The sequence below is a fragment of the Protomyctophum parallelum genome (assembly GCF_964188405.1).
Source record: "Protomyctophum parallelum genome assembly, chromosome: 3".
NCBI lineage: Eukaryota > Metazoa > Chordata > Actinopteri > Myctophiformes > Myctophidae > Protomyctophum > Protomyctophum parallelum.
The window spans coordinates 14,114,632-14,127,085 of record NC_139698.1 but is presented as its reverse complement, the minus strand read 5'-3'; the positions used below and the strand labels follow the sequence as shown (position 1 = coordinate 14,127,085).

General features: G+C 43.3%; 1 protein-coding gene across 4 annotated transcripts in view; it reads right to left on the bottom strand.

Annotated features, from left to right (window-relative positions):
• The window catches only part of cdk14 (cyclin dependent kinase 14), a 276,173-nt gene extending 269,687 nt beyond the window's left edge, over positions 1-6,486 (bottom strand). For all 4 annotated transcript variants that reach the window (XM_083761515.1, XM_083761516.1, XM_083761517.1 and 1 more), the window contains exons 1-2: positions 5,952-6,486; positions 177-208 (exon numbers count right to left, since the gene is read on the bottom strand). In XM_083761515.1, the coding sequence (XP_083617641.1) occupies positions 177-208; positions 5,952-6,045 (126 nt within the window). In that variant the 5' untranslated portion in view covers positions 6,046-6,486. The remainder of the gene's footprint in view (positions 1-176; positions 209-5,951) is intronic.
• Between the last annotated feature and the right edge of the window lie 5,968 nt (positions 6,487-12,454).

Here is a 12,454-nt window from a genome sequence, read left to right as displayed (position 1 = left end):
ATATACATTATTCTTAACAGAAACCAACAGTTTCACAATGCCGTGACGCATTCATTGGTCTGTCTTGCATTGCATTGCATGCGCTGGCTGGCTGGCTGGGGGAAAATGGACCAGTGATTTAACAACAAGCTCTCCAAATCTCACTTCCATTTCTTCCTCTCTTTTTTTTTCCTTACCTCGTCAAAGCCACTGTCCTCTTTCTTGAAGGCTGCAAGAGAAGAAAGGGAGAGAAAGTGTGAGAGAGAACATGGAAATCAGGCTGGATTGTTCACATCTTCTGGAACAACAACCCCCCCCAAACAGAATGCACCCTTAACTGCATAGACAAAGCATGGGAGAGAGAGGGAGAGTGATATTGAACACGGCCCACAACCTTGCCACTGTGTCATAATTTGTCAAGAATTTCACTCTGGTCGTCCTTCATTAAAGCAGTGACTGTGACCGGCCCGTCGGCCCAGCGCTCCGTCACCATTGTCTGAGCCGGAGAGAGGACTTAAGAGACTAGAGAGGGCACTGTGGTGTCTCAACATCCGGTCCGCTGGAACACCAAGGGGTCCAAATGGGACCCTTAACGGGTCTGTCTCGAGTGTCTTCTCTTATGAGGTATCCTAGACTGATACTGATTCTCTCTCAGAGTGTGTACACTACACTCTGAGTCCATGTAAGCATTGAGGATTTTACAATGTAGATTGGGGTTCAAGTATGCATTAGTTTAGTTCAGTGAAGACCCCTAGAGTTTGATAAGAATTAATTTGACCATGGACCCCCATTTGAAATCATGTTTTAATCTCTGTGAACCCAATCTACATTGTCAAATCCTCAGTGTTGATCGTTCAAACTCGTCATACCTGATGAAGACCCAATTGTGGTCGAAACGTTGTCATCCTATAATTTAATACATTTTTCCTTGGGAGCTACAAAACAGTGTACGGACATCTCCTTTTCCTGTACGTATCTTTTTGTTCAGCACCTGAACGTTTTTTAGAGATGTCCGTACTTTCCTTTTGGATTCTGTCTCCTTCAAAGTCGGCCATACCACCCATGACGAAAAAAAGATATACCGGTATATTTAAAAACAAAATGCCAGAGGGTCAATTTAACTCGCAGAGTTGCAGACCCGTAAGGGGGGTCCATTTGGACACCCTGTTGGTCCCTGGACCTGACATTGAGAACCAGCAAGTCTGTGTTTCTGATGACACTGACCTTTCATAGAGGGCTTCATTAGCCCTGCATACAGAGGAGGGAGAGAGAGAGAGAGAGAGAGAGAGAGAGAGAGAGAGAGAGAGAGTGTGTGTCTATTGTTCTGAAAAGAGCACTTCTCTCGTCTCCCCCATTATAATTGCAGGGGAGACACACAGTGATTGCATTTGACAGCAATATCCTTCTTATTTATGGCGAGGAAGGTAAACAATTATTCTGCGCTGACAGTTAAATGCTTGACAGTTATTTACATGCCATACCCATACCGGACAGAGAAGTCTCAATTCACAAGCTTTTGATCTTTGAAATAAAATAAAAAACTCATGGCTGGGACTGGCACGATTATGACGATAGTCAACTTTGACAGAAAAAGACTCGCTCACCGTATAGAAAATAGAAGTAAAACTCTTTAGACTGAGACTTTTATTTTACCATGCCATGCTCATTAGAAAATGGTCATCAAGATTACTTTGCTTAATATTGCAATCGCAACTGAATTGTTCCTCATGAATATTGTTATGATGACAATGAATTATTAGTTTTGTTGTATTTTGGGGGGGGGGCTTTTCTGAGCTTTTATTTTATAGGTTGAGAGAGAGACAGGGGAGTGACATGTAGCGAATGGTGCGTCACAATCTTGACCCATTAACTTGTGAGCTTGAAGATCTATTTTTGGTGAATGTTCCCCCCAGAATATGAAACTTAAAGGACCACTCAGTCTGTGTCTCATAGGAGGGCTGTGGGCAGTTTATAAACTGTCTTGTGACATCATCATTAGGCAGATTTCTTTAGATTTCCATTATCGTGAGAACGATGGCTTCCATTTTCGCATTGCAACTTTTCAGGACTAAAAAGCCTGCAGTTTCTATTAGCTTGTATTCCCCATTGATGTCGTCACTGGAAGACGGTTTCTGAACTGCCCACAGACCTCCTATGAGACACAGACCAAGTAGAAAAGAATTGCGCCATTTATTTCATGATTATTAGTGAGGACCTATTATATGAAGATAGGTTGAAAAGTGGTGAAGTGGTCCTTTAAACATGGGGTTTCAAGTGGTTACATTTTGTTCTTTTTGTGTGAGGACCACACGATGATCTTATCCAATAAAACAAATAGCATTGAGAGTCCTTACAGATAAAAGGCAGGAGTGGCCCTGCTTTAGGGACCCCTCGTTACTGCTAGAATGACTTATTCATGTCAGGCTGATTGTTTGGAAGCAGAGTCATCGCAGTCACTGAGCCATAAAATTGCCGCTTCTTTCACTCGTATAGACTAGAGGCACTTCTGGATGGATTCATCAGAGGAGACAAGAATAGCACCAGCCCCATCATTACAGCTTAACACACTGTACACAGCCACCCCCAACCTGTGGGCTGAGAGGGTATTGTAATGCAAGTGGGCCCCCAAATAATTAGAAAAACACGAAGGTTTTAACCCATTTTGACCTGAGATCAGATTCTAAAAATGTCTTCTATATCCTGACAGTTTTCTGAAAAAGTCAGTCGTTCTTCAATTTTTTTTAAATAGCAGAACTACAAGCTCACTTGGTGGCGCGCTATGAGCTTGTAGATCTGCTATTTTTCAATAGCTGAAGTATAACATAATGCTAACACCAAAAGGGGTTCCCGCCCAAAATGGGTCAATGATAATTGTAAAGAATTGTATAACATGAATATATTACATATAAATAAAATATGTATTTTACATGTCTTCTAAAAAAAAACCTTGTTTTCATTGTTCTACCACTAAATAAGCATAAAGTCTTGCATAAATGTGTTAATATTAATTGTGTTATGTTAGTTCCATTGATTCAAGCCAGAACACAAATCAATGTAATTGATTGATCACTAAACGGGGGTGATTTTCACCCGGACAATTATATTTTTTGCAATTTTCATATTGTTGTTGATGTCTGAGGTGAGTGGGTCTTTTAATGATGCTCAGTGTCATCATAGAAGGTAGGTTTGTTTCCCTGCTGCTCACACCCCTGATGTTTTTCTACAGCCAGGTGTTTACATTACAGAAGAGTACCACAAGTTGCCATGTATTGCTGCATTTAAATATATTTGAAATATTTGTATCTACTATAAGTGGCTTCAGTGCTTTTTTACTACTAGCCCTTACCCGTTGTGAGATATTTGCCCCCCCCCCCCCCCCCTTGTGGCCGTGGGGGGTACTGCGCCCGGGTGCGTTTGTAATTGACTAATCAATTCATTAATAATCATTAATGTGTCAAATCGAAAAAAGGCAGTAAGGAGCTACGGCAGTGTTTCTGACAGACACACACACAGACACACACTCAGACATTGTTAGAATTATAGTATGATTATTTGAACGCATTCAAAACATTTCCAAATATTTACGGGGGTTTGAGAGAATCCGCTGAAATATGGGAGAACAAAACAAAAACGAGATATTTTTTTAATAAACTACCTCAGCAGAATGTAAATAATTTAGCCAAACTCTGTAGTGCACTAAATCGTCTCTGTCTGGTGGAAACCTCTTACTGCATTGTCCAAAACTGTAACTTTTCAACAGTTAAACTCAAAAGTAACAGATCTACAAGCTCAAATCGTGTGGATCTGCACCCTCTGAATACTCTTGTGTGATGCTGTACAACTATCACACAAGTGTACGATAACAGTATGCATGGTGTTAATTTGCGAAATGTTAGAATATGGAGATATTATGAGATAATGTTTATAAGAGTAAATATATTCATAACCTTTTGTTCATCAGAATATAGTACACGTTTAAAGGAAGATGCATTTGAAGTCTAAAAGAATAATTTACTGTTGGCATAAATGCACAATGTTTTTGCAGTCGTGCACATCGAAAGTAGGCTATAAACATCAGTCGTTTGCTTGGAGGCATATAATCAATGTCATCCTGTACCCTCTGGGAAAAGGAAAGGTGTTTTGTCCAAACTCACTTTGACAAAAAAAAGAGAGAAATATTTCTGTGGAAAAAAATAAAAATAGACACTCATAGCACTTCATAAAGCCCCCAGCAGCCTTTCATATTTCCCCTTGAGCGTATATGAAAAAACACGACATCCAAAGCACCATCCCTCACATCTCAATGTGAAATTCACTTCAAAGTACATGTCAGTTTGATAGCTTGGCTAAGAAAGTACTCCCCCCACAACAGATATACACACTCGTATTCTATACTATATATTACTATACTATGAGGCATCAACATTTATATCGGCATCAAAGTAGTGCTTGTGGGAGACACAGACACAGACACAGACACACACACACACACACACACACACACACACACACACACACACACACAAACACAATTGTATCCACGTGGATGATATCTGAATAATTTAACAGTAAACCAAGTTTTAACAAAGGCACAAAACTACTCCCAAGAAAGGCCTGCTGCAGTCTGAGACAATAGGGTCCAAGGCTAGTGAATGGTGCTGCTGATGATTCAACATCATCTGACCATACCGGTCATCAAATCAACACCTTCATCACTCAGTGATGTGGCACATGTCCAAACATGTCCATGTCAAGGACCACCACAATTGGCTGTGGACCCCCATCTGAAAAGACTGTGCCAGGCACCCCTATAGAATCATTGGTCTTTGTAAATGTACTTTTTAAATAAAGTTTGATTTGATTTGATTACTATCACTTTTGTTATTTATTTTTTTAAATAAGAAAAATGGGGAAGATATATATATATATATATTATTATTTTTATACATTTGTTTTTTCTTCTTTTTAAGCCCAGGATTCCATGAAGGGGACCCAGGGGGTACCCAACATCACAGTCATGCACTATGCAGCCAAAATTCTCTACATAATCAATTTGGGGCTCCTTATGTTTGAGCAGTGAGCACCAGGCTATAACTGGCTGTATCTCTCATATCTGAGGAAGCAGCTTTGTTAAATCGTCCACAGAGGGCAGTCAGGGTGGATCGATGTCTTGATAGCGCGCTGCGCTGATGTAGATGATGGCATTGGCAGCAACGATGACCAATAGGCAAGGACAATCACTCCAGCACAAAAGTCAATGCAAAGAAAAGAGACCCTTTATAATGTGCACGATAGATCGACGCGGCTCACAATTCCCTACAGTTTTCATTTTTTTTAAATGCAACTTGAGCAATTCATTTATCAGATTACGTTGTCTGTCTGCCCACTACTGCAATGGATGGATGGGGGGGGGCAGTGTCAGTGAGACAAATCAAGAAAGCACATAAGCCTCACATTCTTGGCAATCAATTGTCTTTGTGTGCGCGTGTGACGATTCAGGGTTGTGTGCATGAGAAAGAGACAGACAGTAAAAAGCCAAGCGCCACCCGGCTGAAATGCATGATGATGATCCTGATAACGCGCATTACGCATTAATAGGAATCGTGACATACGAGCGTCATGTCTGGCTACTAGCCTAATTACATTAATTCGCTTTAGACATATTGCAGACAGAGAACACTAGAACAGAACAGTCTTTACAACAACCCCAAAAGAATGCATTCCTTTCCCTGCCTGGCATTCTGAGAGCCATGCAATGCAACAATAGCTCACTAAACTGTCTGCAAAACCAACCCAGCTGCAACTGATGGCATTCCTACAGAGTGGGATGTACAAACCTCAACTCTACAGAGGAGATGAGAGGAGACACCCCAAATGATTCACTTCACTGCCACGGAATATTTACAGGACAGGGAATAATAATAAATAAATAAAAATGCATTTGTAATAGACAAACAAATAAACCATCTTACCGATGCTCCTGAAACTCTCGGACAAAGTTCTCCTCAACTTTTTCATTTTGCCGATTTTCTCCGCAGGCTGCGAGGCTGGCATCAGGTCGCACATGATTTCAGGTTGTTAAAGTAACGATGTTCCGAGAGAAGAGACGGAGAAGAAGGGCGCTGGAGTGACAAGGAGGTTGGAATAAAACCTGGGCTTCTTCAGTCAGTCAGTGTTGCTGCAATGCAAAGTTAAACACACGAGACGGCTTATCCTGCTGCTGTCACTGCCTTGTGGATCTTTTCCACTCTTCCTTGTACTTTTTTCATAAACCACAATTTCTAAATACCTCCCGAATTTTCCCTTTTCTTTTCTTGTCCCCCTTTTACACAGCAACTACATCTCTACGGGGTGAATAAAGTCCACGGTGTGCCCAGTAGGATGAAGAGAACATGTGTGTCTGTTGAGTGTTGACTCAGTTTGAGTTAAAATCTCAGAAACTAAATGGATATGTAAGAGTTGTTCCTATTTCCTCTCGTCCGTCCCACTCGCTCTACTCGCTGCACGTTCCACCGCAATCTGGATGTCATTTTTGGGATTCTCTCTCCCTTGGTTTTCGACGGAGGGAGGAAAAAACTGAAAAAACCCACCACCAAACCACGCCCCAGATGCAACGATTGGTCCGAATAAGAGACTATGCGTGTCTCATTGGTTCCAGCGATTGGCAATCAAATCCCAGTCACGCCCTCAATGTGTAAAGGAAAATATTTTCATGAGCGCAGTTTGCCTAATGAAAGTGTCCCTGAAGGATGCAGCTGCGACTGTTGCACTTTATATTCTGTACGTTGGTTGAGTGTTTCTCAAACATTTCCATGAAAATGTGAATGTGCCAGGGAACCCAGAGATTCAAATATAAAATAAAAAAAATAGGAATAGGAATTCAGAATCCTAAGGAATTAGTTTTGGAACATTAGAATTGTTTTGACTGTCACAGCTGTGTTGTGAACTTGTAGATCTGCACATTTTTAATAGCTGAAGCATAGGGTTAAAGTTGTACATTTGAATTTGATACTATAGGCTAAGGCTTTATTAGGCAGGCTACCATAACTTGTTGTCAGGTCTGTGTCTGTCTGTCTGTCCGCACCTAGAGTATATGTCCCCACCAGACTCTGAGGAGTTTTGCTTTTGGCCGCTAACATTTTCCACAACAACTTCACCACTTGCCTCGCCCTGGTTGACGTTAGCATTAGCATCAGTGCTACTGCTAGTCCCAGCAGCAGCATCACCTGTCTCGTCGGACTCATCGCTGTCTGCGTCTTCATGTGGTGGTTTAAGAAAGAAGTTTGAAATCAATGGAACCTTTTTCAGTAATTTAGCCGTCTTCGCATCCTTAATCTTTTTTGCTTTCCTCTTGGAAGAACCGCTCGCCGGCATATTGTCTTAATTTGTCTGTCTCAAAACAAACGTAAAACAAATTGAAAAACGCCCGCCTCAATGCAGTCACAAATCTGATTGGACAAAACACAGCCGGATGCAGGGGTCACATGAGGTGGTTAGACGGTAGTACCGACGGTAGTGGAGCACACAGCCCAGGAAAAGTGTGGATAGGTAGCAGGCAGGTATATCAAAATAAAATGTGGTTATTTATAATATAAATTATCACCACATCACCTTAGTATGCATTAATGATAACAAATAATTTTAATTTAATTTCACTAAGGCCCAAGGCCAATAAGGGTAACAAAATACAAATACAAAATATGTAAATTTCTCAACAATTATGACAACATTTATTTAAAGTAATAAGTGATGATAGCATATAAAGTTTTTGGTGCTGCACAAAAAAAACACAATATTTAATTATTCATAATATATTTGAGCATTTTGAGGCAACAACATAATATTTGCAAATCTGCCTGAAACAAGTAATCAACATAATAATCCATTATATTTCTAGTCCTTAGCTTCAGGAAGGAGCTAGCTTGAACTGTGCTATTATTGTTAGGTTAGGTGGCTCTATTCAGAAATATATATATACCTATAACTCCTGGTGGTCAGGGACGGGGTGGGAGTGACTCCCATTAACTTACAGCCTTCAAGGCCCCCGGCGGCCTGTGGCCCCTCCTCAATGGGACCTCCAAAGTGGGCCCCACTTGGACCACTGCTTCACAGTACGGTGGAGCAGTGGTCCGCAAAGAGCCCACTTTGACGCCCAGCCTGTAGGGCCCCAGCCCCCAGGAGCCTGCGCTGCGTTTCAGGCTCCCCTGTGGCCCCTCCTCAATGGGACCTCTCAAAGTGGGCCCCTTGAGGACCACTGCTTCACAGTACGGTGGAGCAGTGGTCCGCAAAGGGCCCACTTTGACGCCCAGCCTGTAGGGCCCCAGCCCCCAGGAGCCTGCGCTGCGTTTGAGGCTCAGACCGAGGGAGAATACAGAGCAGAGGAGGGGCCCACACACATTTGAAATTGGTCCTCAAAGGGCCCACTTTAAGGGGTCCCCAGTAGGGGACCTCCAGCCTGGGGGGTGGTAGAGGCCGGGCTCCAGGGGCCCTTGTCAGGGCCTCAAACCCAGTACTGCGCGACGCGGTCCAGTTTCCCGCGAAGGGCCCCTGAGAGCCAAGGGCCCCTGGACCGCGGCCCCACTGGCCCAATGGCTAATTTGTCCCTGCCCACCATGGCCACTCCGACATTCAGTTCCACCACACTGCAGTCTCATTTACACACCTGTCTTCAACTCCCTCATCAGCCCACCTGTGAACACTTCTACAATCAACCAGCTCCTATAAAACACTCAATGTCAGTTCATAACATGGTGTCATTGATGTCCTGCTTTGAGTTTTCATATTATGTGATCTCATTCTCGATTGCCTGATTCCTACCTGCATCTTTAGTGTAAGATCTGCCTATTCTTTATTAAATACTTTAAAATCTACTCTTGTTTGTTGTGACTTTGCACTTGGGTTCAACTCGCTCTGTCTGCATCCGTGGCACGGTGGCAGTATGAACTGATTACAAATATGAACCCAGCAGAGTTACAACTGTTTAAGAGGAAGGTGGGGGAATTTGAAAATGTTGAGGATCATCTTGTGGCCTCTCCCCCTAACCTGCATGCTAAACTTCAGGAGGAGATTTCTGTTCTGCAGCAGTGGTTCAAAGAGAGGCCATGGGTGAGTCACTTTGTTCCTCACTTAGATGTTGTCCGTGGGAGGCTTAATGACTTTGAGAACAGCTTGCTTCATGGCTTCAGGTTTCATGCTTCCCAGCCAGCTCCTCACACTATACGGCTTGGAATAACGAGTCTGCAACCCACCACCCCTGCTGCAGACGGGCAGAAGACTCAGTATGTGGACTTGTTTTCATATTTTCGCAGCCATGTGAAGCTTCCTGTATATTCTGACCCTGTTCCAAGTCCAAGAACCTTATATGGGTACCCGCCTAGCTCTGGGAGGTCCCCGTAGTGCCAACAAACGGGTCAGTCTCCCTGGATCGCCAAGGCACAAAGCCCACCCAGGCCAGCCATCTCCAGTCAGCCGTCAGCTCCTACCCAGCGGCCAGCGATCACCTGTATCTGCTCCCAGGTCTCCAGTGATGCAGTCTCTGCCTCGGCCTGCCCTTCGGTTTGCCATCCCTCAACCCTGGTGTCGTCTCCAGAGCCTGCAGCACCTCCGGTGTCGCCTCCAGAAACCCCAGCGTCTCCTCCAGAGCCTGCAGCAGCTCCGGCGTTGCCTCCAGAAACCCCAGCGTCTCCTCCAGAGCCTGCAGCAGCTCCGGCGTTGCCTCCAGAAACCCCAGCGTCTCCTCCTGAGCCTGCGGCATCCCTGCCGTCGGCCCAAGTGTCCTCTGCCTCGTGCCGGCCCCCAGGCCGCCCGCCAGATGTCGCCTCTGCTACTTCGTCTCGCCCTCCAGATGACATCTTGTCGGACAGCTCTGCCTCTGGCCATCGTCCCGGCCGTCCCCCAGAGGTCGCCTGTTCTGCCCTGGTCCATCATTCAGGCCGCCCACCTGAGATCACCTGCCCAGCCCTGGTATCCTAGAACTGGCTCAAGGACCCCTAGTGGTCCCTGGACCCCACTTTTAGAACCACTGCATTATATAATCCATATCCAGTCCATATTTTGCCTCGTCTAGTTCATTATTAATTATGCAATCTGCAGTCAGAACCTGTGAGGATAAATTATTTTTTTTACGTTTGTGGGCGTGTGTAATTAATTGCAGAAGCTTGTTAAGCACCAATCTGACTGGGTTTTTAATGACCAATATATTAAGTGCATGATGCCTGGCTTCTCAACCATGCAAAATCACTGCAGCAACGGCACTATAGGAATGTCTAGCCTTAATGTAGAACAATGGCTATCAACATGTGTTTAAGTATGTTAAACAACTTTGACCTCTGGCTACACAAAGGTCATGACACACTACTGACTGATCCAAAGTCGAGGTATAAGATCAATGTTGTGTACGTCGGTGTGCAGTACCTATCGCAGTCATTTTTTACAAATATAGCTACCAAGTAGCCTATTAGTATTAAATAGTTTCCGTGTAACTAGTAATGTTACTTATTATAATTGCCAAAGCAGTCATGACATTACATATTAATCCACATACATGTTAGTGTAGTTTTTAAGTCGGGTGCCAATCTCCTGTTTCTCTAGTGAGGCAGATTGGTGAAAAAGTTCATCCCCCTCAGCCATGATGCACAAATACACCCCCTGACCTGGACGTGGAGGGACTTACCCACAATGTAAGACTTGATGTTGGGTGCCAAGCAGGGAGGCATGGCTCCCATTTTGATCTAGGGAATTGAACCTCTCCCAATATCAGGGCAGACTGAGATAGACTGTATTAAGTCAATAATTCATACTCTGAGTAGTTTGTCACATGCAAGAGAACATGCTGTGTGAACTGAGAGGTGCAACTATACATACTGTATTACTGGTACTATTCGTACTGTATGGTTTAAGACACCCCCACTCAAGATTGTGGTAGCCCTCCTGTGTGTGTGTGTGTGTGTGTGTGTGTGTGTGTGTGTGTGTGTGTCAATCAGCTGCATGTCAATAGGTCATGGTACAAAGTACAAACGGACATTCTGTGCTCAGACAGACAAAGCTGTTCCAGCCAGCCATCAACACATTGCATATGGTTAGCTTGCACACTGTTATATTTTTTTAGCATGCCCCCTCGTGTGCCAAAGTAATAGAAATATAATTTGTAATGTAACTGGTTACTCTTAGTACTAATAGTACCAAGTAATAAGTAATGTAACATTATACATTTTTCAAGGAGTAATGAGTAACTAGTAACACATTACTATTCCTAAGTAACTTCAACTTACCCAAGATTGTTTAAGATGCAGACAACTGCTGTAAGCCAGCGCTGTCTGGAAACATCCCTGGAATGCAGAAAGGGTTGATAAGGCCAAGTCGTGTTATGCATTCCTCCGGAAAAGCGAATGTCTTATTACTTTAAATGTGCATGTCCTAATAATTGCCTTTCCCCTCCCCTGAGAAATGCCGTAGTCACGTCACTGTGCATTTAATTCATATTGGCCTTGGAGAATGTGGATGATAGAGGTGAATGTGCTGGTACATTAGTTTTAATTGATACTGGATAAGAGCATAAATGGGGTGTTAGTGGTTCATTGACGTGTTTTAAAACACAGATATATATATATATAGAGCGCTGAAGTCCTGACGTCACTCATTCATCCCCTGATTCTGCCTGGTTCACGTAAGTCATTTCTCTATGGAGAATAACATGGGGTCATCTTAAAATCGTTTCATATAAGCATTGTGGTCTGCATTTTCATCAGGGAGGTGTCTGTATCGTTTGCGTCATATGATACAGTTCTAGCGAACATGTAACTAATTCAGTAGCAGTAACAATGGCGTTTTCTCTCAGTCAGTTGATTCTTCATACCCATATGAGTTAAACGCCCGGGATGACATGTTTATTTTTCAAACAGTTATTATATGAGGCGTTCTAAAATCCCCCTATGGGGATTACAATGCAAAAAAAAGTACATGAACCGGTGGATTTGCGCCCTCTTACCGATATTGACGTCAGATGAATTGAAAATAGAGGACCCCAATGTAAACAAGTCTTAGTGGTTTTATCCTCTTAGCAGACCTTGTATTGAACTGTGCTTTTCCTTGAACTTTTCTAGAAACTTTAACAAAATAAATTGCAATGAACCATGTCTTCATTTCTCAATTTTTCACGGTCGTGTGTGGCCTTGTCATTAAAATCATCATCACGGCCCACCAGTGGGCCCCGGCCCCAGGGGTTTAATTAGAACCACCGTTAAATGGTTTCTGTCGGGTGGAAACGGCATGTCCAAAAAACAAAAAGCTTGTATATAACCTGTCGATTTGTGCCACATTACGAACTTGTAGATCTGCTACTTTTGTGTGACTCTGTAGTATGATCAAGTGAAGTAGGGCTACATTTATAAAGAGATGTACTCCAGATGTAGGTCAGACAGTTCGCCGCTGTCATTTATTTTCCAGACAAGTTCACGGTGGATGAGCTAGTCTCAGC